The 27,399-nt window shown below is 32.2% G+C and overlaps 2 protein-coding genes across 5 annotated transcripts; one reads left to right on the top strand and one right to left on the bottom strand.

Moving 5' to 3' along the window:
• Nucleotides 1-54: 54 nt before the first annotated feature.
• LOC140055744 (DNA damage-regulated autophagy modulator protein 1-like) lies at nucleotides 55-12,633 on the bottom strand. Of its 2 annotated transcripts, none has more exons than XM_072101137.1 (7): nucleotides 12,181-12,633; nucleotides 10,713-10,877; nucleotides 10,073-10,140; nucleotides 9,469-9,617; nucleotides 8,771-8,948; nucleotides 6,572-6,657; nucleotides 55-3,119 (listed from the first exon to the last, which is right to left on the bottom strand). In XM_072101137.1, the coding sequence occupies exons 2-7, from the start codon at nucleotides 10,850-10,852 to the stop codon at nucleotides 2,928-2,930; spliced, it is 813 nt and encodes a 270-aa protein (XP_071957238.1). In that variant the 5' UTR covers nucleotides 10,853-10,877; nucleotides 12,181-12,633; the 3' UTR covers nucleotides 55-2,927. The 2 variants fall into 2 exon arrangements, with proteins under 2 accessions (XP_071957238.1, XP_071957237.1); XM_072101136.1 differs by lacking the exon at nucleotides 12,181-12,633 and adding an exon at nucleotides 11,489-11,597.
• LOC140055745 (DNA damage-regulated autophagy modulator protein 2-like) lies at nucleotides 11,892-27,377 on the top strand. Of its 3 annotated transcripts, none has more exons than XM_072101138.1 (8): nucleotides 11,892-11,990; nucleotides 16,735-16,815; nucleotides 21,612-21,665; nucleotides 21,804-21,871; nucleotides 23,015-23,160; nucleotides 23,758-23,935; nucleotides 24,642-24,721; nucleotides 25,488-27,377. In XM_072101138.1, the coding sequence occupies exons 2-8, from the start codon at nucleotides 16,736-16,738 to the stop codon at nucleotides 25,659-25,661; spliced, it is 780 nt and encodes a 259-aa protein (XP_071957239.1). In that variant the 5' UTR covers nucleotides 11,892-11,990; nucleotide 16,735; the 3' UTR covers nucleotides 25,662-27,377. The 3 variants fall into 3 exon arrangements, with proteins under 3 accessions (XP_071957239.1, XP_071957241.1, XP_071957242.1); XM_072101140.1 differs by having other exon boundaries at nucleotides 11,893-11,922; nucleotides 16,734-16,815; XM_072101141.1 differs by having other exon boundaries at nucleotides 11,931-12,019.
• Nucleotides 27,378-27,399: the final 22 nt, after the last annotated feature.

The following is a 27,399-nucleotide window of genomic DNA, read 5'->3' as shown; positions in this document are numbered from 1 at the left end:
TCTCTTGGACCAAAAATCATTATTGTAGGTACACGTACATTGCCACTCACGAGCTGTGAAATAATTGAATGTTTTAATTAAACAGAGAAATAATAAGCCCTATACATTCAATATAAAAGAAAATTACCAAAGAATAAATAAATTATATCATAAAAGCTAGTCAGTTGCTTTTATGACGTCACTAAATGTTATGTTATCATTAACGATAACTATCTTTAATTTGATGCAGGTTATAATATCTAAAATGTTGATCGATTACAGTATTAGTTAAATGAACATAATTAATTGTCCCTATGTTTGTTATTGGTCTTCTTTAGTTACAGTTTCTTGAGGCTGGTGGTCAGATGATATTAAACGACGTTTATAGTTCTCACGGAATTGGTTTTAGGTGGATTGTACGCTGTTTTGACATTAACGTTTTTATTGTAACATAAAACAAAAAAATGTAAAATGAAACGCTAATATAAAATGATAGAATCTACGTGGAAGATGGTCTGCCTTAAGCTGTCTTCCTTACATGGCAGGCCAGGACGAACATAATTAGGCCTATCTCGAGTTGAGACCATCCACTTTTATATGTTTGTGTCGAATGTTCACAAACTCGTATTGAACTCGGCATACGGTCTCAAATCGACAAACAAAATATGGTGTCCTGGCGTTGCACAGTCAAACTGCGTGTATAATTATATTCGCAGAAACTTTTTCAAATCATACCCTTGTTTACAAAAATAAATACACTATCAATTCATACAGTATTACAAGTATAACCAATTCACAATTGTACCACCCAACGCATGTCTCCTTAATGCCAAAATAAGATGTTTTTCATCTTTAAATTTATGAGTGTAAAAATACAATAGGATTGTACAATACGTTTTATATGCAAGTTCCTTAGATGCCTATGTACCACACAAGAGAATATAATTTCCTTCGATCAAAATACGAATGGTTTCACTTTGCAACAGGAACTACAGAAAACTAAGCAAAGTAAGTCAATAACATCATACACAGGAAATTGATCTGTATAAATTTAAATTTATTCCTTAATTTAAATTTATTTCTCAACCGAATTTGTAAACATACTTTATTAGAATAATGCGTAGAAAAAAAAGAGAAACTGTTTTAAACAGAGACATTAACAAAACAAACTTAAACCTCTTACATGCTTTTGAAACATGGTACACTTATATCGTAGGATATAAATATTTATTTCAGTTAGAGTAGAATGATATAGAATAAGATGACAACCTTAAACGTTCTTCTATGTTAAAAAAAATATCTTATTTTTTAGTAGTGCACATATCATGACAATTTAAATTACTTAAACGAAGATAAGAATACTGCGTTTTATGATTTGTTTCTTCTTTAGGGGACTAAGGCGACAAAATAAATATGATAAAATAAAATAAAAATAAAAGAAGAGAAAAGAACTTTTTTAAACGGACATTAAAAGCAAAACTTGTAGCATGTTTTTCTCGATGTTTTTAAACATGATTATTTTAAAATTGTAAAGTACAAAACGAACATCGCGTCGACGCGTGACAGCCAAATTACTTGCGTTGCGCTTACGTACTTGCGTTGCGTCCTAGTAAGAATCAAACTTTAGATTATAGTCTTAAAATCAAGTTTAACCAGGGTTTATGTCCTGGTTTAACCGCGCTACAGTAAGCTACTTTTGACATGACTATCATGTCGTACGTCTTACGTTTTATAGTTGTCTGTATATTTGGCTTTGAATGTTTATTTTACTGGTAATGATACTGTGAAAATAAATATTTCACACAATAAACATATGTAAACTAAACTAAAAGGTCTAATAAAAAACAGTTTTTGGTCAGCTTGTCCACGGATTCTTTTTGAAATGGCTATCAAAATAAAAAAAAATTTAAAACTGAACCTTATGATTATTTGTGTACTGCCAGTTTACACTAAGTAAAACTACCGTAAATAATACCTCTCTGTACCGATACTATATCTACATGTAAAATAATAAATAACATGTCAGCAAATAGAAAACTACACTGGACCAAAATGTCAAATCAAAAATTGAGGGCACTATACAGGAATTTCTCATTCATTTAAACTAAAAATGTTAATGTTCAATCAACTTAAAAAAAATCAAAATGTCCCACTAGATTTGATCAAATTTTGGGTTGGTGGTCAATATTGTTCAGGGCTAACAATTGTTATTGACATGCAATTAACAATAAACACTTCAAACTAATGTGTCATTATGTTTATAAAATACATCTTATTCATGTACAGTATCATCCAGCAGTGGTGTATTATGTAGGGAGTGCTCAAAACTTAAAAATCATGCCATACTTACAAAACAACATTATTATTATAACCAAGGCAATCTAACAACAGGACATTGAACTTGTCTTGCCAAGATAGGAACTCGTAACAGTACTTTGATCTTATGTCTGGATGCGACAAATACCAACAGTACTGTACTATGTACATATTCCCTGCAGCATGTTGTCTGTTAGGGGCAAGGAACTGATCATGTCACAGCCACAGATAAACCCTTTGATCTCTGGAGCTCTGTTGTTTGATTGCCTTGTTATAACACACCTAATATATCCTTGCAATTTGATAGGTTGGTTTGTTATCACATGAATTATGTTCACCCATTTAATTAAGTGAAGGTACAACTGTACACTCAGCTATAAACATTTTCCAGAATTTTGTTCAGCCTGGTAGACTTGTGAATAATGTGTAATGAAAATCCAACCTGCATCTCACTATTCCGATATAGATAAAAGGCAAAATTTCAACTTATAAACATATTCTTTCGATTCAACTCATTCAAAACATTCATGATTTGTAAATATACAGTACTACTGTATCATATGAACCAAGCCTTAGTGTCCATTCTTTAAAAAAAAAAAAACCCTTTCGAAAAACTGTGATGTCAGACATGATTACAATTTAAGAGGCTCCACATCATCATCTTCATTTATCATATTTGGCATACCAAGAGGATCCGAGTTGGGCCGCATTTCTAGTTCAATGACGACTTTTTTAAAATCAGAGAAGTAGCTAATGAAAAATATCAGTATAGTTGCTGCGAGAAACCACTCACTAAATGTACTGACCAAATGAGCTGGGTAACCCTGAAAAAACAAAATAATAATGTTAATAGAATTAAAATAAATCTCAACCAGGAGATCATTATCCACAGACGATAAGCCCTTACCCAGAGGGGTTCCTAGGGTTCGAAACCATAATAACCTAAGTCCCTTTTGAAACTAAGGAACAGCAGCAAAAATGGCCAAACAGGTAAAATAAAATGTAAACAAAATGTAGTTACAAATACTACATATATAGTAGTACAAACTTGAAATTACAAATCATTATACAGTAGAATCCCTTCTTTGTGTCCCCCATACAGGGGACACACACAAGCCTATTATTTCCCGTGAAATGAACAAAGAGCAATAGACGCCTTGACACTACAGACAACTATTAAAGGGACACTTTGCTAGGTCCTGAATGTGTCCCCTAATAGAGGTTCTACTGTATAATAATATATCTGGAAGTTAAATCTATAAAACAAGAAATACTCATTATTGTTTTCTAGTATGTACTTTAAAGTCTAATCTACAGTGCATAACAGTACATCTATTTCTGTTAAAGTAATGAAATAGTATTTGCTACGTGTTTTATCTTCATTACGCATCATATGCCAAAATAATAATTGGTTTAGAAATATACGCACACATGGGGTTAAACCTGAAAGTATTCCAGAAAAGGTCACAATTTAACTAGGTCTTTCACGCATTATGTAATAAGAAAAACAATAGTGAAACGCCTATTTACTATGTTAGCACTATGCAACAAACCAACGAAAACCATGAATTAATGGGTTAGAAACTCTCAGAAGATTAAATATTATATAATAATAATTGAGGTGAAATCTACTGAGAAAATATAGTTGAAATTAGGGTCTCTGTTGAGACATCCACTCCAAACTTTGGAGTGCAATAACACATCAACTTTCTTTTAATTTTGAATAAAATGTTAATTAAATATGACAAAATTAATTGCAAATTCGAGATAAAATTCAGGTGTCTAATAAAACTTTACAAAATGTGATAACAAATTGGGTTTCATACTGAAATTCACTTTTTAAAATTAAATCCGCATGATTTTAAACATTCGTTGGAAAACAAATTTCTATGGTGTATAAACTTTAGTTTTGTAATGAATCAAACTATTCTAATAGAAAAAAACTGATTGATTTAGCACACATCTGCTGGCCAGTAATGACCAGTAAAATCTAGTTTAAAACCTCACAGTTATTGGACCGAGTTTGGCTGAAACCATGACAACAACTGACAAGACTACAAGGTCCCTTTTCCTTAAACATAGTACACTACATCTTCGAAATTAAGACATTACAAATTGCCATATCCACAGACAGATATTATAGTGATAATGGTGAATGTCCACAGTACCTCCGTGATTTGCTGGTCAGGCATGCGCAATCTTAGGTCTAGTAGTCTGCAACAGCTTATTGTGCCTAGGTCCAGGCATTCATGGGGTGATAGGTCATTTGCTGTTGCAGCACCTGTCTCTGAAACGCATTAACATCCCATATAAAATCTAGCAAGTCTACTGATATGTTCAAGAGTGCGCTTAAGACACATCTGCTGTCGGCTGCCTTTGGAAATATGTAAGGTTATTGTTTAGCAAGATACCCACATTACTGAGAACACCTGTGAGTTATGTACAGGCTGGTCTATGCACCTTAAATTGTAAACGGAAGCAGTGATGTGGGTTTGATTGGTCTGCTTTTATTCTTTGCTTTTAATTTGTTGCTGTTTTTAGTTTCAAGGTTAGTATTTTTCATGGTTTTCACAAGCGCCTTGAGCACTGGATACATGTGCTTTCTTATATTATCTTATCTTTATCTTAAATTCAAAATAATCAACTCCCAAATATTTTCAAAAAATGTTTCACAAAAAATAATGAATTTCAGAACTACAATACTAGAGCTCATACAACAGTCAATAAATCTATAGGATACCTCTAATATGGAATATTTTAAGTCAATGGAAAATAAAAGAAAAATTTTAATAATAATCTGTATTAATTTGTTTGAGTTTGTGAAATAAAAATGAATGAATAAATGAATACAATAAGCAGAAATCTCAGAGCCAGGCCATAGTCAATAAGGCCAAATTACACAATGTGAGACATCAAAAGACAGGTCGAAATAACAACAATCTACAGTATAATAAAATTTAATCTGCACCACTGAGATGGCATGGACTTTAAAAAATTGAGAAAAGAAAGAGTTGAGAAGAGAAGTTTGTATGGAAACAAAGCGGCAAAAGACCTACTGTAGGAGATGTCCAAAAAAAGATGGGCAGACACAATCAAAGGCTGTTTTTCATGGCAAAACATTTCATATCTAATAGTATTAAGAAGAAATGGAGAATTATCTTTGAAAAACATAGTTTGTGTTTAAAATTGTTGGACAGTAAAACTGAATACATTAAGAAAACTAATCTACTGGCCAGACCTATTAGATCCAACTAGTATTTCATTTTAAAATATTTAAATATTAATAACACCTGTAGGCTATTTAGCACATTTTATGCAAATACAGCAAGCAAATAGAAATAGCAAAGGTTCCCCCTAATGCTCCACTGTACAGTACGCTTTAATTACATAATCAATATGCATTGCCAAAGGAAAGTCAAATTTCCAGTAACTGGATCAATAAAGAATTTTGAAAATAATTTAATAGGGCAAATCCCATATGCTATAAAAGTTTCTTGTACAATCAGTATCACAATGGAACAAATCCCCATGCTTTTTAAAATACAAACTGACATGAAAACACTGGGGTAGTCTGCAAAATTGTTCAAATAAAAATAATCTTTGGAGGGTTTTATTGGAATGAGGCATTTCCTTCTATCAAATAAAATGAAAATTCCTTTCATAATTCTACTTCCTGCTATATAGTAATGGGCTGATGATAAGCTATAACTAAAAGTTATGCTGTATCTCCCTTTAATTTAAAATTAAGTATTGAGTGATCTATCAGTATTTTTAGTTTTTAATGCTGTCTTACTGTTTTTTACACTTTTTTTGTACTGTACATTTTTTAACTTCAATTTTGATATTCTTGTGTGGAATAAAATTGCAATGAATTCTTCTAATAACATACCTACTGTACCCTCATTAAATGCAACAAATCAATGGGTTTTTGGCTGAATTTAACAGTGTATAAGTGACAATATTATTTTTATAATTTTTCTTTTTTACGGAAGTGATTAACTTTATTAAAACTACAAAATCTTTTCAAAAAAGTCTTTTAAAAAGTCTACATATTTCCAGTTTTTTGGGACAATAAATCTTCTCACATTCAGTGAGCTTACACCTCTAATCTCAGGCTGAGCTTAATTTTCAGAGTGGCCTTAAAAGGTTTAGATTCTGTTTTAGAATGGAAACAGTAATCGACAAGCTGATTTTATCGCTGTTTATGCAAGCAGTGAGAGTAGGTCACTGCAAGATGTTTGCGAGTGACCAGTCGAATACACTTAAGAATACTTACGCCATCTTCGTTGTTCCATTGAAATGTATCATTGTGTACATGGTGTTTCTTCCATTTACTTGATGCTACAATCTCTGATAAATATGCTGATACAATTGTTAAAGAAACAATTGCATAAATAAAAACAACTAATAAATAGTACACCCCACATACACTCGCCAAAAAAATAAAATTACCCTGTGAATTCTTCTTAAACAAAACTTTATCTCAGCGAACATTTTAGCCATGATTTCTGGAAAACAGATCATAGCCCAGGTGTCCAGTTTTTAGTTGGGTTGTTGTTCAATTTGTATTCAACAGCAAAATATAATAATATATTTGTATATGCTAGTAAATAGTAGAAATTATAACTGTGTTTAACAACATAAAACAAAGCAACAAATTTTATATATGAATGAAAAATCCTGAATCCGCCCCCAATTAAATATAATTTTATTTTCACCTATCAAATAGAGTAGAAGGGCTTGAGCTAAGCCTGCTCGCTCCACTCTGCCTTTAAAATTACAGTAGTATGGTCTGTTTTAGAAAATCTTGAAAAAGAGATACTGTTTACAAATTGCAGTTAAATAAGCAGAACTTTTTTTGGTTACATTTTTATAGAGGGCAGTAGATATGTTACACAGCAAAGTGAAATACAGGAAGTTTGGCGTTAAGAGCTTATTGACATCTTAGAGACGGATTATTGAAGGGAGTCGCTTCTTATTTTGAGTGCTCTCTTTGGACATCTTATATTTAAATTTCTTTTATTTTCATCGCAAATACTAAGCACAACATGGTATCTAAGAAATAGCATATTAACGTTATCTTAGGGTGGAAATCCACTTTATAATATTAGTTACAAACAAGAGGAGCCAAGCTAAAAATAAAGGATAAAAGTTCATATTTATTCCCAAGCTTGAATTTAAACTGTCAATAAATATGTACACAGCTTAAGGAATATTTGTAATTTAGAATAGTAATTTTCCAAAATAAATTATTTGTTAAAATACAAGCATAAACGTATTCTTTTTAATACAAAATAAAACACCACAGTCACACTGATAATAAATATTATATTTATTATCAGTATAACTGTGGTGTTTTTTTTTACTGTGGCACCTTTTCAACTTCAGCGCTTTCTTATACTACAGTACTTCTTGACTAACGCTTCTTTATATTGTTTTTTTTTTTAACTGCAGTGCTTTTCCGACTGTGCAGGCCCGGATATAGGCAGGGGTTAAACAGTCTTAAGAACCTGATCTGGATCTGCCTCTGCTGTGTGGTGCTTTTTTTGATTAAGGTACTTTTTTGACTGAGGTTACTGTATGGTCCTTTTCATTTTGACGTACATTTAAGCAATGGGCCCAGTCATGTTCTTGAAATATCTTAATGGTTATCTAGAAACTATATCATAGTTTTTAACAATTTTTGTAATTTTAGCATTGTAACCAATAGGTTACTGTTCATCAGCATAAAAGATGCAATCAAAATTTTACAAACTAAATTACCTGTTTATTGTACTGGTTGATTTCTAATTGTTGTGTCGTCTGAATATTAACAGAACATTAACCATTTTATAGTATAATAAATATTAAATTTACAAAAGAAAATTGTGAGACAAAATAACAAACCGACAGGTGCTAAGGTGAATAGATAATTACATTGTTATTTTTGAATAATACAAATGTCAATTGTGTTGTTTTGTGTTATTTTTTTCATAATTTTGTTAATATAATATATATAGCATAATGTCTTATACTTATATAAGTTGTATTTTTAAAATTTCAAATGTTGTAGTGGTTTCTTCACATGTACTTTTTAACGGAATGTTGTTGCGTGCCGCAGAGCTCCTCTTCTGATCTCAATCAAAAATACCATCCGATGTTCACATGTACGTTAACTAATGAAAGGGATTGCGATAGTTTTTCCATTTACAGCGAACACTATCAAAATCAGGGGCGAATCCAGAATTTTGAAATAGAGGTGGAGGGGCTGTGTCAAAGCAAATTTAGGTAAATGACACCCCCAGATGGTCAGAAATGGTACGCTCGCACAAAAAATTCATGATAAATGCACCTTCCACTAGTCGTCTTCACACAGAGTCGACAGTGTTTTGTTTTGCGTTAAATGTGTAGTCATTATTTTATAAAAAAAGTCTCCGCCTAAATTCGTGCCTGAAACCTCAAATTACTGTAAACATATAAAATTCTAAAAGGATACTAGTAAGTACGAAAACAATGCCAGACATCGTTAAAAATAACCGGAATCGACAAACAGAGTAACTTGTCCAGTTAGGGCATATCTTATATGACATCCACGTCTGTATTCCAGCATAAAAGACACCACCAACAAAGGCACAACAAGCACCAATCATGTGCACCGTTAAAACAGCTACATCCTGAAAGATAGAAAGTTAAAAGATAATTATAAAATAGTCTTTCACAATAATTTGTATCAGAGATGTCCTATAACAATTTGTTACAATTTAGTACTGTATGTGTGAATGTACATTACAGAAAATTAAAATACAGAATACAAAAAAACAGAGATAAAAACACCACCATCCACCAAATCTATTGACAGAAACCAAACTAGTAGTACTAGTACTAGTAGTACTAGTACTAGTAGTACTAGTACTAGTACTAGTAGTACTAGTACTAGTAGTAGAAACCACCCGGCTGCTATACATTTTTTGTGGTATACCAAGTTTGTAAAGACGTTTGAACTACCACTTAATAACATATTTTATTGATACTACCAATGTTGATATATCAAATAAATTGCTAAAAAACAGTCTCTCTGGAACAAAACAAAACATTAGCGAAGAATTTATGTTTATAAATGCATACTACAATATAATAAAATGGGCCGACTTATCCAGGGCCGAATTGTCCTGTTACCTATCCACTGTAGTTTACCTGAAAATTAGCAACGATGCTTAAGCCGAGTGCAGCTACAGTAGCAATGATCAGTGATACTAGGTTGCAAATTCTAAACTTTCTACTTCCAGTTGCATCGTCGTCTAAGTCTTCCATCTGTTTGTATCTTATCCATGCTGATGCAAATACTGTACAAAATATTGAAATAATTTTTAATATTTCTCATGATGTAAGGGGGTGTATCAGTTTCCAGTTAAGCTTGAAACCGATAATAAATACTTTTAGCTTTTATATAGTAGGACACTTGACTATCATCATACAGAGGGTTCAAATCCCGATAATATAAGAACTCCCAGTTGTAAATAAGTACCTGGTTGAAAATACTAGGAAGGAGAAGGTGGCGTGTGGAAAGGAACTGGCCACTATACCACAATGCTGAGACTTAGTACAATGAGCTCATAACAACTCATTTCTCTATGTTCAAAATGGATTTACATATAGTAAGGAGATCATATTATACGTCCCTATGAAAATACCCTTATGAAAAGTCAACTGAGAAATACCCTTGTGAACCGAACCCTTTAGAAGGTAGTTGTTAGGATGGGTGTTGGGCGGATACACTTTCCACATATTTTTTACTTACAAAGTAACGCAGTGGTATTAAGTAATTGACCAAAAACACAACTTTCAGGTGGTTTTCCGCCTGTATCACTGTAAAAAATGCATAAAAAAGTTTAACATTTGTAAATCCATGAAAAAATGCCTACTGTATGCTGCATTTTGAACTAAAATCACTGTAAACTTTCAAACCAAAAACAACTACACCAAATGCTTATCTGCAGCTTGTTCACACATAAATATGTAACATTTGTATTAACCAATAATTATATTTTATTTAATATTGTTGGTTTTATGTTATTATTTTAAATTAATAAAGGTATAATTTAACGTAGAGTAAATTCTCTACTATGATTTTATTGAACATGTGCATATAGTAATTATATTTATATAAATCAAAGAGCTGCATAGGCAGGACATAGAAAAAAAAATTAAAACTGCCTCAATTTAAGTTTATTTTTACGACATGTTTCGGGCATAGCCCATCATCAGGTGAAGAGAATTGTAACAAAGGATAACATATAAGTCACAAAATTACATAATTACATTTTTATGTTGTTGATTTAATGTGATTATTTTAAATTAATGATGGTAATTTAACGTAGAGTAAGAGAGATTTATATCATGTACCCAAATAATAATAAAAATAATAATGTAATACTAACCTTATATATGGAAATAGGCTCTGAACATCACCCCTACTAACAGACATAGCGTAGCTTGTGATAACAGTTGATAGAGATACAACTGCCAGACAAACAGAAACAAAGGACATGCCTTGCTGTTTTATACATGATAGATCCATGGTGTCGATATTTGCGTTTCTAGTTCTGTAATATAATATCATACTAAAATAATAATAAAGTACTTTTGAAATTGAATAACTTTTGGGCTTCAGGTCAAAAGAAGAACCACATTCAATCTACAGGCCGCACAGATTTTTTACAATTTTGATTTTAATACATTTAATTGTGTACTGTAGCCCTACACAAGAATAAGACTTATACATGGGGAGCATGATGTCCACAAAGTTGGAAAGGCATGGTTAAAAAAAGAATAGGTACAGCTACAGATTTTAGGATCAGTGAAAAGGAGTGGGGCTATAGCTTGATGGTTATGCTCTGCTACCAATCCTAGAAACCTGGGTTCAAATATCCTGAAAAAATATATGTTTAACTGTGATCTGAGTAATACTCTTATACTTATAGAAGGATCCTGTAATATAAAATATGTATAAAAGTTAAAAAAAAAAAAAATCAACCAAAGAAAGGAGACATTGGAATTGAAAATCAAATTGAATTACTGGATATTCTTTGTGGTGTCTTTTTTACTGTAAATGATGAACACAATTTCATAGATCATCACCTTCCAAATTCAATCCTTCCACCACCTCAACCCAAATTAGCATTGTTTATTAATATTATAATTTTTAGAATCTTACCAAAGGCTAGGCCCTATTGCATGTTCATCAAAAATGGTCACAATCCATCTACTCACTCTACAAAAGTAGCCTGTTTGCACAATGCTTTGAATAATAATGTTCAATCACAAGACAAAATGACGTAATGAAAAGGTCACGAGCAAGAATTAACCATTATTTTTGGGTTTTATAGTTCTTGATATTTGAGTACCTACAGTTTAGAAACTGTCAAAACACTTTTTCTTTGTTTTGATAAATGTTTCTTAAGTATTGTAACTGTTAAAAATAATGTTACTTTTTAATAAATTTGAAAATGTATCATGATTTAAAATTATATATATAGATTTACCTAAATTAAAAATGGAATGTTTTTCAAGGGTTGGAAAACAACAGGGATTTTCCCGTTTCTTTCTTTTGGAATCGTAATCGCGAGACGGCATTTGCTGTTTTTGTAACCATAACCATAACCATTTTATTTAGACAGTTTAGACTTATCTCACTGCTGTTTATGTAAAACAACAAGGTATGCCGCAAGATTTAGTATTTCGGAAGGTGTTGTTTGTTTTCATTTACAGGTCTAGGCCTAACCTAAACCTGGATAGATAGATCTTAGTTAGGCTACTAAATTTAGTCAATATTTATACTAGGCCTAGGCATAGGCCTAGGCCTAGCTAGAGAGTCTTTCTAGGCCTCTATTTTAAGTATTAGCCTACCTATTATAGAGTAAACCAGCAGAGAGCCAGGGCCTTACACATTCAGGCCTAATAACAAATACTACTAGGCCTTTACTAGGCTAAACTAGGTCTAGTTCTGGATCAACTGCCGTTTTGGCTCCGGAGTTTTTTTTAGGGTTATTCCATTATTAAAGTGGGGGTGTGTGGTTATGAATATTGTGTGCAGGTACGTCAATAGAAATGACATTGAGAGCCCTCTTCTGTCAGTTGACTGGTTCCCGGTCTACCGCCTTGTAATTGACTTAATCATGATCGAATTCCAACAACTTAAGAATATACAAAATGTTTACATAATTATATAACAATGTAGATCTATCTAATAATGTTTTTATTTTTTTGCAGATAAAGGAGGATCATCAATAAAATAAAATGATAAAAATTCCAGGCATTTAATATACGGTTTACTGATAAAATATAATGTACCAATGAAATAAACCTGGTGTTCTGAAACATAATTATTTTAATAACTTTTGCCGGCCTAGCGCCTATGTGTATCTAAATCTATCTAAATAATTAAGTTAGTACAGTATTAACAAATAAAGGGTTAGGGTTATGTATAATAAAATGATAGAAATGAGGCATTATCTAATAATGTTTTTATTGATTTTTTTTTCTGATTTTTTTAGTTTTAAAATTCAAATACCGTTTTTATAGCGTTATGTATCCTGTAAATGCTAACCTAAAAACGTTATCTGAATGTTTCTTTTTACGTTATAGAAATGTAATAAAATAACGGTTATAGTGAACCTAAACATTAACCAAACACTAACGTTAGAAAACCACTATGTGTTTGCTGGACTGCCACAATGGAACAATAGACCTAGGTATGTTAAACAAAGAAATCACGTCAAAGCAGGGTGGAGACGGAATTTTAAGACAAAGGCGTTCTATACAAATGCATATCTGGTGGTGGAATACAACATGATCAATGCTGACAGAAATTCACGTAAACTCTGTGGAAAAATGTGGAAACATTATTTGCGTATTAAATCACTATATAAAATGTTCAGCTTGTTTAATTAATATACTGTACAATAATAACCGTACTATGATTTTCTTTTTTAATCTGTTTTGAACGTCTCTTTTATCTACTACAAGGAATAATTTCGCCAGTGTGGCATAGCAAAAAGCTATACAAAACAACCTCTTGCTACACATTTCGAAAATTGTGTAGCAAAAAATACAATACAAAACTATGTTTCTCGACTAAATCAGTTTGATTAGCAATTTTGCTAAAATTTTGAAATGAAATTTTTCACTGTACTACAGACTCCCACTTGTAATTTTAATGCTAGTCGATATATGATTTCTATACTGTACTTACTGTTTATTACAGCTCATACATAGTTGCTATTCTCTTGAGGCTCAAGACGACCAAATAGACAGTTTGATATCCAAGTAGGCCTACAACTTGTAACTAGAATTTAATTCGTCACTTTGACGAATTATAGGTGATCATTTTTATCATTTTATTGACATTCATATTTTTTAAACATGCACCTACGTTAACATACAATCGGAAATTGTTGATGTATGCCATCCTATTATATGCTTATAGTGCTGAGTTGTGCCTATTATATGCCATATACAATATGTACAGTATATACTGTACTGTGTATATCTATATACAGTGTAGCATAGGTGAAATTACGGGACCCACATCATGTTCTAATTTTTTGGTATGATGACGTTGTCAAAATAAACTTGAAGATAACAATATCGAAAGATAATGAATTGAGTAATAAAATATAACAATTGGAAGAAAATTTGGCACGTAGAAGGGCGGTGCGCGCTATTTAAAAATTGTATAACTTTTACGAAAGCGATGAAAAAAAATACTTTTTAACTGGCCATACGGTAACGTCACAACATCCAATAGGCTTAATTTTTATATGAACTAATATAAGCTTCGCTTGACGACGTTACACAAATGTCAAAATGTTAACATAGTTCACAAAATGTTATGTTTGCAAGTTTCAGAGAAAAGCGTTGCACAAAAATCATACAGAAAGAAAGAAGAGAAATAAAAAGTTGATGTTGATGATGATTTCGTACAATCACAAGAGGTTATCAGCAACTTCGTTGCGGATAACCAATAAAGATTTGATACAATAACAATAGGTGATCATTTTATTCTAAATGATCACCTAATTATGAATATTAAATTCCTGCTTCCAGACGACGTCACACTTTGGTTTAATCAGACCTTAAAAAACCTAGTATTTGATTTTCTTTACCAAAATGATTATATATTGTACCGTTACTACTGTATTATTCCAACACGTAATTGCTATTCTCTCTCTCTCTCTCTTTTATTTCTAGGCGTTTTTTAAAGATAAATCAGTCCTTAAAAACCTAGCTATTTTGGTTTGAAATAATCATAACCTATTGTACCGTTATGTTGATTTGTTAAACAGTACAGTACATAAAATTTCATTAAATTCAATCTTCAATTTGAATGAAAAAGCTAAACGGTAGTGTTTCAAATTTTGAGTTTAAAAAAAAATGGTTGGGAAGAATAAATATTAATAAAATATATGTAATCAGGTTAAGAAACAAAAACCGCTGTAGCATAGTTTTACTTTTTTTTATTGCTGCACAAAGGTGTCTCATTGAAGCTTACAATATTACATAATAAAGCATATAACAATATCACTCATGCCGACATGGAGCTATGTATACAAACTAAAATATGGCACATGTATATAAACCAAGATCAGTTGTCTTCAAATCACTCAGTTTTCGAAAAACTTTCAACTATATTATAGGTCTACAACTCCGATATTTTACTGCGTTCTCGATTTGATTTTACTGCGATTTAAACCAAGGACCATGCTGCCGAAGATAGGACCACATTTGTTTAATGGATTTGATGACTACCTGGACTTTTTCCAACGAAGGGGTTTTTATCCAACTGCCAAGGATTGCTCGTACTGTAATGTACCAATGTACATGTCTACTCGTAACCGTAAGTGTTCTCATCATTAATTATTATAATTACATTTAAAAAACGTAATTTAAATATTTATAACCTGTACCATTATATGTATACTTATGTCTTTATTATAACCTGCATTTTATGTGCAATTATTTAGTAATTTTATGTACCATTTATTCAGTTACTGTAATGTAAGTTAAGTAATTAATTAATTGTAAGTAAATAATGATGTAATTTAATAAAAAATATTTATATTATTGAAATGAATTTCTAAATAAAAATACATTGTCAATTTAATTTTGTTGTTGTTATGTTTGGTTTATTTTTTGCTATCCTATGTATTATGATAATTTTGCTATTCTATGTATTAGAATATTTATATATAACAGCATATCAAAATCTTTTAATAAAGAAACTAAACAAAATTTGTAAAAAGTATACATGAATGATTTGCATTTGTATAGAACGCCTTTGTCTTAAAATTCCGTCTCCACCCTGCTTTGACGTGATTTCTTTGTTTAACATACCTAGGTCTATTGTTCCATTGTGGCAGTCCAGCAAACACATAGTGGTTTTCTAACGTTAGTGTTTGGTTAATGTTTAGGTTCACTATAACCGTTATTTTATTACATTTCTATAACGTAAAAAGAAACATTCAGATAACCTTTTTAGGTTAGCATTTACAGGATACATAACGCTATAAAAACGGTACTTGAATTTTAAAACTATAAAAATCAGAAAAAAAAATCAATAAAAACATTATTAGATAATGCCTCATTTCTATCATTTTATTATACATAACCCTAACCCTTTATTTGTTAATACTGTACTAACTTAATTATTTATATAGATTTAGATACACAAAGGCGCTAGGCCGGCAAAAGTTATTAAAATATGTTTCAGAACACCAGGTTTATTTCATTGGTACATTATATTTTATCAGTAAACCGTATATTAAATGCCTGGAATTTTTATCATTTTATTTTATTGATGATCCTCCTTTATCTGCAAAAAAATAAAAACATTATTAGATAGATCTACATTGTTATATAATTATGTAAACATTTTGTATATTCTTAAGTTGTTGGAATTCGATCATGATTAAGTCAATTACAATACAAGGCGGTAGACCGGGAACCAGTCAACTGACAGAAGAGGGCTCTCAATGTCATTTCTATTGACATACCTGCACACAATATTCATAACCACACACCCCCACTTTAATAATGGAATAACCCTAAAAAAAACTCCGGAGCCAAAACGGCAGTTGATCCAGCTCATTTAGTTTGGATGTATTTATATTATAAAAAATAGTGTTTTTTTTCATTTTCCTACTGAGCAAGAAAATTTAAATGAATGCAAATGTCACATCATGTTTCAAACAAGAAGAATGCCGTTTTCTTATTTGTTGTTTTGATTAGTTGAGTGGAAAAGATTATTAAAGGCTTAAGGTTTTCAGTTTTTAGGGGCTAGTTAGTATGCCTAGAGGTCTACTACTATGATTATTTAGAGAGGACAAAGGTAGACAATTAGCAACCAGGAAGCTTGAATATTATACCTTTATTATTAATGGCCATATTTTGGTTTATTTTCAGAATGTGTGCATGGTTTTGTATAGGATTAGGATGGCTTCCTATCCTAGTTGGAATATTTATGGGCATGTCAATATTTATACCGTAAGTACTGTTTATTTTATGTGTGTGTAAATTCACAATGTACATAGGCCTTTGTGTATTTCTGCTCCCGGAAATGTATTCAATTAAGAAATATAATAATTAATAGACTTAAGGCTGCGACACACTACGACAATAACGATCGGTGGTAAATGGATAAACAAACATTTTTATTATATAAAAGTTTTTAGAAAAAAAAGTATACCCACTTAATTAATTATGCTGTCTTACATAAAAATTATATCTTTTTAAATCTAATCAAATCACATCAATAAGAACAATAAAATCGCCATATGATATGATATGATTCTATGACTGGACCTGTGAAAATATTATTTTCATCAAAGGAAGCTTAATGATTATACTGTTCTATGATGAAAACTTTTTAGAACAAAAATACTGATAATTTACCGTATTTATTCAAATAAATGCCTCGGGTGTTTATTGTTCAGGAGGCTTTTTAGGTTGGGATTCAGGGGTTTGGGACATTTTTTCGAGGGAAGCGTTTATTCGAGGGAGCCGTTTATTTTTTAAATTGTATAAAAATACTTGGTAAATTATGATCTGATGTCAATTGTTATATACCCCCAGTACCTTTGTACAGTAGTAATGTATTGTAATATAATGTAAAGTATTGTAAAGCTGACTCAAAGATAGATGTATTCACTTCGACTACTTTTTAACAACTCTTTTATTCACAATTCTACTATCTATATGACTCATACAAATTGGTATAGTTACAGGTGGTATTTGTAAACCAACTGATAACATAGGAAGTGTATACTGATAAACAAATGTATCATCTTGCCTACTGGCACCATAGCTAGACATAACATCTCTCCCCTCCTAATTTCACACGTTACATTTAGGGAGTGTAATCAATTAACCAACGTGGTTTATAAACTTCATGTCTATCTTTATCAAATGTATGTACAACAGTATCTTTCTGTTTCTGTGTGGTTAGATCATTTGTTAGGTATTTAGCATTCCAGATCTTTCCATCATCTAGCTCATATGTAGCATTACTAACAATTCTTTTAATTTTTCCTCCAGTATAGAACTTATTACTTGATTTATCAACATGTCTCGGATTCTTAATTCGTACTGAATCTCCCACTTTAAATTGTGGTTTTCTCACATTTTTCTTATCATCGTAATACTTCTTACTTTTACTTTGGAACTTTTTAACTCGTTCCTTTACCTCAGTATGTTTAATTCCATTTTGGTAACCATCTGTAGGTCTTACATTTAGTGTAGTAATTAATTTACGCTTATGTAATAATTCTGCAGGAGATATGCCTGTAACAGCATGAGGTGTAGATCGATAGATCATAAGAAATTCTAACATGGCCTCATTCCAATTCTTATTATTTTCATTGGCCATTTGAATGGTATGTTTAATTGTTCTATTCATTCTTTCAACTAATCCATTACTTTTAGGATAGTACAATGATGTTCTAATGTGTTTAATACCTCTCTCCTTTAAATAATTTTCAAACTCTATGGATACAAATTGTTTCCCATTATCGGATACCAACTCATTTGGTAATCCTTCTCTTGCAAATATCTGATCGAGAAAATTACATACAAATGTAGATGTAATATCATTAGTAAAAGAAACTTCTGGCCATTTACTGAAATAGTCAACTAACACAATAGCATATCTACACTTTCTAGGTCCCTTTTCAAATGGGCCTATTATATCAATAGCAACTTTTTGCCATGCATGTTCTGGTAACGCAATTGGTTGTAATGGCGCATTGTAAGTTTTAGCCGTCTTATCACTATTTTGACACGGTTCACAATTCTTAATTTTATCTTCTACTTTACGATCTATAGCAGGAAACCAGTATAGTTCTCTAATCCTGTTTTTAGTTCGTACAATACCTTGATGTGCAGTATGTGCTTCATCAATTATTTTACATTGCAATGATTTTGGGATTACCAGTCTCTCCCCCCTCATAATTAAATCATCATTTAAACACAATTCATCTTTTACAAGGTAGTAAGGTTTTAATTCTTCATTTAACATTTTCTTACTTGGCCATGCAGTTGTAATATACTTCTTAAGTAATGTTGACACATGATCAGTATTTGTCTCCTTAATTAACTCTTGTTTTGTAATGCAAGTGTTAGCATCCAATATATAACTTAATACATATTCATCACTATTATCAACAGAAGGATTATTTTCTGTTATGGGGAGTCTACTTAAAGCATCGGCAACAGAATTATTTTGCCCTGTAACATATTCAATCACATAATCTAAATTAAGTAGCCACTCTGCCCATCTAGCAATTCGCATGGTTTTATGACCTGTAGCACATGAACTTAGCAATTTTAAATTAGCCTTGTGGTCAGTACGTAATGTAAATTTGTTTCACTCTAAATTTGCATTTATCAAGGTTTAGCGTTAACCCTGCCTTTTGTATTTTACTTAGAACATTTTCCATATTAATAGCATGTTCATGTTCATCTTTACCAAAGACAACAATATCGTCAAGATAGCAACGTACCCCCTTTGCATTCATTAGGATTGAACTCATTGTTTTCTGAAATGCAGATGGTGCGGAAGCAAGACCAAAAAATACTCTCTTATAACGGTAAAGGCCTTGATGCGTAATAAAAGCAGTTAAATCCCTACTTTCTTTATGTAATGTCAATTGATGGTACGCAGATCTAAGATCTAACGTAGAAAATACAGTAGCACCATGCAATGAATTGAATAATTCTGAAATATCAGGTAAAGGAAATTGGTCTACTACAAGTTCTTTGTTAACTTCTCTTAAATCTATACAAATACGTACATCACCGGATTTTTTACCTACTACAACAATAGGACTTACCCAAGGACTTGCATTAATTTTCTCTATAATTCCTTGGCTTTCTAACCTATCAAGTTCTTTAGCAACTTTGTCTCTTACCGTAAATGGTAAGCTTCGTAATTTCTGAATTTTCGGTGTACAGTGTTCGCGGACCATAACTTTATGTACGAAATCCTTCGCGAGCCCCACATTCCCATTGAACAATCTCGGATAGTTCTTTTTCAGTTCTTGCTTGTATTCAGCATCATCAATTGTAGTAGTATCTTTAGCAACTTGGACATAAGCAATTTGTCCTTTCACAATGTTAATATTTAGGTTGCTAATCAAGTCCATCCCGAGAATAGGCGATCCTTTTTCTACAATGTAAATCTTCGCGTGCACTTTATTCTCTGGCTCACTGGCAAGGGTAACTGGTAAATTCACAAATCCATGCACATGTATCGGTTCCTTGGAGTAGGTCATCAGTTTGATTGACGCCTTTTGTAGAGCTTCGTTGACAAAATATCGATTATAGATTCTTTTGGGTAGAATTGTAACTGGTGAACCAGTATCTATGGTCATGTTCACTTTTGCTGAATGACCTATCAATACGTCAGTGCGTAATTTTCTGTTAACCATCACATTAACAGACATGGTTTCATCAATATTTTCAATTTCAACACTTCTGCAAACACTAGCAAAATGTCCTATCTTACGGCATTTATTGCATTTAGCTTTCTTTGCCTTGCATTTGACATCATTTGCTTTGTGCGATTTCGAACCACAACGAAAACAGTACTCACTGGATTTGTATTTTGCTGGCTGTTGTTTAAGTTTGTAATTACTCTTCCGTATCTGCTCAACAGGTAATGGTAGTTCAGCTTTACCTATTATTTGGCATTCTTTTGCAGCATGTTCGCATTGCCTTGCAATTTCTATGGCAGTATTTAATGTAAGTTCAGGTTCCAGAAGTAATCTTTCGCGAATACGGGAAGAATTAGTTTTCTCAACTAACTGGTCTCTTATCATTTCATCAGATATTACACCGAAATTACATGAAATTGATAATTGTCTAAGTTCTCTTACGTACTCATCTGATGTTTCATCCTGGAGTTGTCTACGTTGACGAAATTTGTATCTTTCCGCTACAACGTTTAATCTTGGGTTAAAATGTGCCCGCAATTTGGCAACAGTTGCATCATATGAATTAACATCATCATTTGGATCAATTTCTCTTTCTGGTAAAGAGCTGTAAATACGTTGACCCTCAGTACCAAGACAATGTAGTAATAGTGCTTTTCTTCTTTCAGCATTCCATCGGTCACTTCCAGACGCAAGAGTATAATTTGTAAAAAATTCAAACCATTGTTCAAACTTTAACGTTGATTTGCCTGGAGTAGGTAGAAACGGTACTGGTGGTGAAATTCCAGCCATTGTATCACTTAGAATTTAAAATCCGATCCTCGTCGCCAATTTGTTATATACCCCCAGTACCTTTGTACAGTAGTAATGTATTGTAATATAATGTAAAGTATTGTAAAGCTGACTCAAAGATAGATGTATTCACTTCGACTACTTTTTAACAACTCTTTTATTCACAATTCTACTATCTATATGACTCATACAAATTGGTATAGTTACAGGTGGTATTTGTAAACCAACTGATAACATAGGAAGTGTATACTGATAAACAAATGTATCATCTTGCCTACTGGCACCATAGCTAGACATAACATCAATCAATGAATTCTACTACAAATAGAAATGTGTTGTAATACAATAATTGTGTATATATGCATGTGGTGGGCATTTATTCAAGGAAATATATGCCCCAGGAAGGGGCGTTTATTCAAAAATGTTCTATGGAGACATTTATTCGAGGGAAGCTTTTATTCAAACAAGTATGATAATAATTATAATTATAACTAATAATAATTCTCAAAGAAAGTTATATATACACTATGCCAATAATTAATATAACTAATTTTTTTAAAGGTATGCAATATCTGTCAGTCTTGGTCATGTGAATGCAGGCTTTCCATATATCAGGTACAATGTTGGTTTTATCTAAACGGAATGTTAATTATATAAGACTCTTTTTATTAAAACACATTTACAATGTCTATAGTTGCAGTTTCTTATGGTTTCTTAATGCTTCTTTATATTGAAAATTTTTTTAATTTTTAGTGATACAGGGACATACATACCCGAAAGCTGCATATTTGGACAACTTTTAAATATGACAGCAGCATTGGGTAAGATTAATATGTAATTCAACTCAATTCACATAATAAATATACATTTTCTAAGAATGAACAACTTGTCTTCAAAGCATACCATAGGAAAGTTGCAGTGGTTGTACAAGGGGGTTGTTTTTTCCACAAAAAGGTTCATTGTTCACAAAAAGGGGAAAGTACCAGATAAGCAACTGGTTTTAATACAAACATACGCGAACCATGAGAAAGCATAGTTGCGCGTCATTTGATTACTATTATTGGTCAGTTTAATACCAGCGCAATACATGCGCATGCAGTAACAACTCGGGAGAAATCTAGGGAAAAAAATACAGGCCTATCATTGGCGTGTTTTTTTCAAGGGAAATCTCTTCATACTATGCAAAATTAACCTGAATACAAGTTGGTAATTTTTGCAGGTGTAAAGTCATACATTTAGTTAATCCTTTTTATGAATCTATAATGTCACCCATGTGAATATTAATATTAGATGTATTGTCCCTTGAAACACAAAAAAATGAAGGTCAAAATATTCTTAATTTAAATTGGCCATGATTAAAGTAATATTAAAGTTATTCACTTTAAGTAGAAAATTCGAGCCAAAAACAACAAGTTTACGTTAACAGTTAAATTAGTTTGATTACATTTCGTCTGGAAAATCGTCACAAGCGAAAGTAAACAAAGATTTCAAACCATGAGTATGCATTATGCCTGATGCTAATTAGGATTGTTTACAACTCGTCAGGGTTGAGAAGGTGTTTTCACACAGATCGCGAAGAAGTTTTATGATTATGCATACAGAGTAGCCAATCAAGCGCGTTTGATCGAAAACTTTGACTGGAAGTCAAAGTTATTTTTTAAACAAAAAAAACGTCTGTAATTTTTTTTCTCGAATAATTTTGGGTGAAAGTTAATAACTATTATGATACTTCAAAATGACCGAATTTGTTCAAAATATTTGTTTAAAAATTTGTTGGGAATTAGTCAAAGGGACAATACATCTTTAAATATGTATTATTTAATGTTTACAGGCTTTACTGTTGACATGTAATTTAGGTTACTATTTTAAAATACATTTTATTATGTTTATGGTTTATATTGGGTAAAAAAAAGAAAAATGTCAATTTAACAAATTCACGCTGTAAATTGAATTATTTATTCCAGCATTTGCTACTATGTATGTACGTTACAAACAAGTTGAGGAAACTACAAAAGATTCAGTTATTCCTTCTGGTGGAAGGTGGAATAGGTTATCACTCGTTCTAGGCTCGTGTGCCGCTCTAGGAATGAGCCTGGTTGCAAACTTTCAGGTTAGTATACATATGTTCTCAAGGAGAACAGAACTGTACACCTGAGAACATATTAAATTACACTGTGGTTGGGCTGGAACAGAATATGGGTGACTATTATAACGTTTAACCTGCAAGAGCAGATTCATTGTGTGAGTAAGAGGAAGGTCCACCAGGTGGATCCATAACAGATTCTCAACAGATCTTCCAGTAGTTAGGACAGATGATCACTGGATCACTGGATGAATTAGAATAGATACACAGAAAGATCTATTAGGTGGCATCTACTGAAGAAGTCCATCAGACGGCAATAGAACAGATGCTTTAAACTTTAAGGGTACACTAGAACACATCCACCAGGAAGCTTTGTGTTTTATTTGTACTGTACACCAGTATATGGTTATTTAGAGGAAATTCTCGGGGCACAAAACTGGATTGTCCCCTGAATATGGTTTGGCTGTAGTGTTAAAACATATATATTGCCCTTCATTCTTCGTTCACAACAAACCCCTTCGATCTTCAATTAAATTAAACATGATGAGAACCCTATCATTTATTTCAGCTGGCCTGATGATCATGCATATTATTATAATAATTACATTTTTATTTTATTTCAAGGAACTGAATGTTATAACTGTTCACCTGATAGGTGCAACTGGCTGCTTTGGACTTGGAACTCTTTACTGTTTTGTACAAACTTCAGTGTCCTACCGAACCCATCCACACTTTTGTACACAAACAACTTACAGAGTTCGAGGCATACTATCTGTGATAGCACTTGCTGCATTTATCTCAAGTAACCTTTGATTGAAACATCCACAATGTCTCTGTGTCAAAGCTTTAGTGCATTTTGATTTACTATGAGAACTATATAAACAATATATACTGTGTATTATCATGGAGCTATAAAATGTTATAGCTCCATGGTATTATCATACAACTAGTGAATGTCTATGAGTGTAATAGTAAGTACAAATAATGGCATGAGGTGAATGAAAAAGGTCATATTTCAATGAGGCAAAGTCAAGTTGAAATTTTACCTTTCATCATTCACCGAATATACAGTATATATTTATTTAGGCGTTATATAAAGTTTATATACATACACCTATGGTAATGGTCCGTTTCTGGTGCTTAGCGCCAAATAAATAGTATATTTCAGAATAGATTTAAAATCTACTTTTCTGCTAAATTTTTGTTCTTTACATAACAATTTAAATCAGTGGTCAATTGTTAGCATTACCAAAAATGCATTAGGCTCTAGTGGTCAATTCAAATGTTATTGTAGTGTAATTGACTCAAGGTCAGCAGCTGTCAATCAAATAACCGTTATTTTGCATTGCAACTATAGTTGCACAGAAATAACCGGTTTGCCATTCAAGTCGATTGGGTGTTTTAATTTTTTGAATACATGAATGAAATATTCTCTCCATTCAACTCATAAATATGCATTAATGTACAGTACATGTATTTGTTAAACACTACTTAACTGTTTTGTATAGCAATGGTGTTTGCTTCACTCGCTAATGCTAAATGGGATGCTGACCTGCCTGATAAAACAAAGTGGGATAAAGATCATGCTGTAAGTGAACACATTTAGTTGATATAAAGATAAATCAAAATACTCTGTGTATAAGTGACTGGATCTCAATGGAAATGCAAAATAAAATAAACAAAAAGCTATATCAAAGCGATTAACACAGAAAACATTTTGCAGAGCTTTTGGGCAACACAGCCCTTCATCAGTGCATGTTAGAGTACTTAGACAATAGAGAATATAAAGCAAGCACTGCCTGAGTAGACTGAAAAAAAAACAAAGGAGGCACCGGCTGGTGAATAGAAGGTGGAGAGAGTAAGAGTAGAAAACAATGAAGATAGCTTTGTATATGATAATATTGAAACTTAAATTTAGAATGAATAATTTTATCATAATGACATATTGTTTCTATGATACAGTTGGTCACATTTAATATATTATTATACACGGTATCATAGAATTTTCCTAGTTACAGACAAAAAAACAAGAAGCTACTAACTACAAAAAGTACAAACCAACTTTGGTGAAAATGTGAAATAAGTCTTTACTACAAAAGTAAAAGTGCCACTGTCTGATTATCACTCCTATGAGTAAAGCCAACACCTTATTTATTATTTGTTATTTACTATTTTTATTAATTTGGATAAAACCATGTAGAGATACTGTACTACTGTAAATTACTAGAGAGTCAACTGGACAATGCAGTCATGTGAGTGATGTATGTCAACTCATTTAGCTGTGATTGCATTGGAGTTGACAATCTATGTGTATGATGCAGACTTTTTATTGATAGTTTTTCTTTATTTTGCAGGGTTATACAGAGCATGTTGTCAGCACGGTTTCAGAATGGATCCTAGCTTTTGCATTCCTTTCATTCTTTTTCACATTTATCCGGGAGTTCCAGAAAGTTGATCTGGAAGCTCAGTTGAAACCGTCAACGTACTTCCTACTAATGGGCAGTGGTACATCGGGTATGTACTCATAATGTCACATGAAGTACTGGTTCGATGAACGTGGTTGTAGTGTAGTGAAAGTCTCAAGTCTTTCCAAATTGCAAGAAATGTTTTGCATCGTGTCGGTGACAAGAAACATTTTACACTATAAAATAACCAGTAATATAGTCTGCTTTTTAGAAGTACATCATGCACAAAGTATTTCTACATCCGGAGAGCGCCTTGTATACCAATTTAATATGAATAAATTTCACTTTTACAACTTTGGGACCTCTCTAAAAAGTAGTTAAATAACATTTGAGTATTACTGTAGTAGTAATATTGTGATCATTATCAACCTTGTTATATAGAATAAACATCTATTGTGGGAAAGAAGAAGTTGGTAATGTATTAAGGTGGTGGGACATAATTCAATAATTGGGTATGTGGTGTAGTATTGTATATACAGTATACAGTACTGTACATACATTTCTGAAAATGTACACAGAAAAAATTTATGCCAGTAAATAATTGAAACATTTATTTCAATTTACTGTAGTAAAATTCACATGCTTACTTTTATAAGTTTCATACATTTTTTTTAATTATTTATAATTTTAAAATTTAAGTATTTATAACTTACTATTTTTTAACATAGATTTCCTCTTCATGACACGCTGGTGACTACGTGCCAATCGAGTAAGAAGATCGTTCTACGCATGCTCATGTGTTTCTGAGCATGTGCAGAATTAGTTTTTACTCGATAGTCGTGTAGCCATCCTGAAAATGAAAAGCCATTAATGCTGCACAGTATGTGCAATCCGACACCGACCTAAAACCAGGATGCAACGCAAGCGAGTTGACCAGCGTTGCATCCTAGTGAGAACCAGCATAAAGAAGGGCTTACAATATTGACACGGAACTGTGAAAGCAATGCAACTGTGGCAAAGCAATGCAACTGTGGCAAAGCAATGCAACTGTGGCAAAGCAATGCAACTGTGGCAAAGCAATGCAACTGTGGCAAAGCAATGCAACTGTGGCAAAGCAATGCAACTGTGGCTAAGTAATGCAACTGTGGCAAAGCAATGCAACTGTGGCAAAGCAATGCAACTGTGGCAAAGCAATGCAACTGTGGCTAAGTAATGCAACTGTGGCAAAGCAATGCAACTGTGGCAAAGTAATGCAACTGTGGCAAAGTAATGCAACTGTGGCAAAGCAATGCAACTGTGGCTAAGTAATGCAGTTGCACAAAAAATGTCAACATAAGTGTAGTTTAGTTGCATTGAGCATGTTCTACTTTTCTCGTCTGAATGGAACTAACACAACTGCAATCTTCAAATCGTGTTATATGTACTGGTATGGATAACTGTGATCATCAGTTCAATATCAACAAACACTTGCACACTGGGTCTTTTCATTTCCATTCAGTTTCTTGAAAGTAGACATAGTGCAACTACACAACCATAGCTACTTTCAACCGAGTTTAGTTCCAGGTTGACATAAGTATTCCTACTGTATAGTATCATTCAAATTTAAAACACTTCGCCCTCAACTGGGCATCAACTCTTTTTAACATTTAAGTTCAATATAGCCTGGAAATTTAGGTTTCATTCAATATGGCTTTTAATTTTCAATTGTTGACTGAGTATCTTATATACTGTACTACCAATTTGATTAAAATTAATACTATTGATCCTTGAAAATGTATGTAAAAATTTGTTCTTTAAAGTGGAACAAATATTTGACAATAAAATTAGAGAGAAGAAATACTTCAGTTTGTTTTTATTTATT

Source organism: Antedon mediterranea, chromosome 7 (assembly GCF_964355755.1).
Source record: "Antedon mediterranea chromosome 7, ecAntMedi1.1, whole genome shotgun sequence".
Taxonomy (NCBI): domain Eukaryota; kingdom Metazoa; phylum Echinodermata; class Crinoidea; order Comatulida; family Antedonidae; genus Antedon; species Antedon mediterranea.
The sequence above is the reverse complement of the archived record's forward strand: the minus strand, read 5'-3'. Positions and strand labels throughout refer to the sequence as shown.

Excerpts from the sequence above, each read along its gene's own strand:
- LOC140055744 (XM_072101137.1), bottom strand. The coding sequence starts at position 10,852 with ATGGATCTATCATGTATAAAACAGCAAGGCATGTCCTTTGTTTCTGTT. Across the intron at positions 10,141-10,712 it reads AGCCTATTTCCATATATAAG|TGATACAGGCGGAAAACCAC; the intron begins GTTAGTATTACA and ends CATTTTTTACAG. Across the intron at positions 6,658-8,770 it reads CATTGTTTTCGTACTTACTA|CATATTTATCAGAGATTGTA; the intron begins GTATCCTTTTAG and ends CAATTGTATCAG.
- LOC140055745 (XM_072101138.1), top strand. The coding sequence starts at position 16,736 with ATGTGTGCATGGTTTTGTATAGGATTAGGATGGCTTCCTATCCTAGTT. Across the intron at positions 21,872-23,014 it reads AAATATGACAGCAGCATTGG|CATTTGCTACTATGTATGTA; the intron begins GTAAGATTAATA and ends TATTTATTCCAG. Across the intron at positions 23,161-23,757 it reads GCCTGGTTGCAAACTTTCAG|GAACTGAATGTTATAACTGT; the intron begins GTTAGTATACAT and ends TTTTATTTCAAG.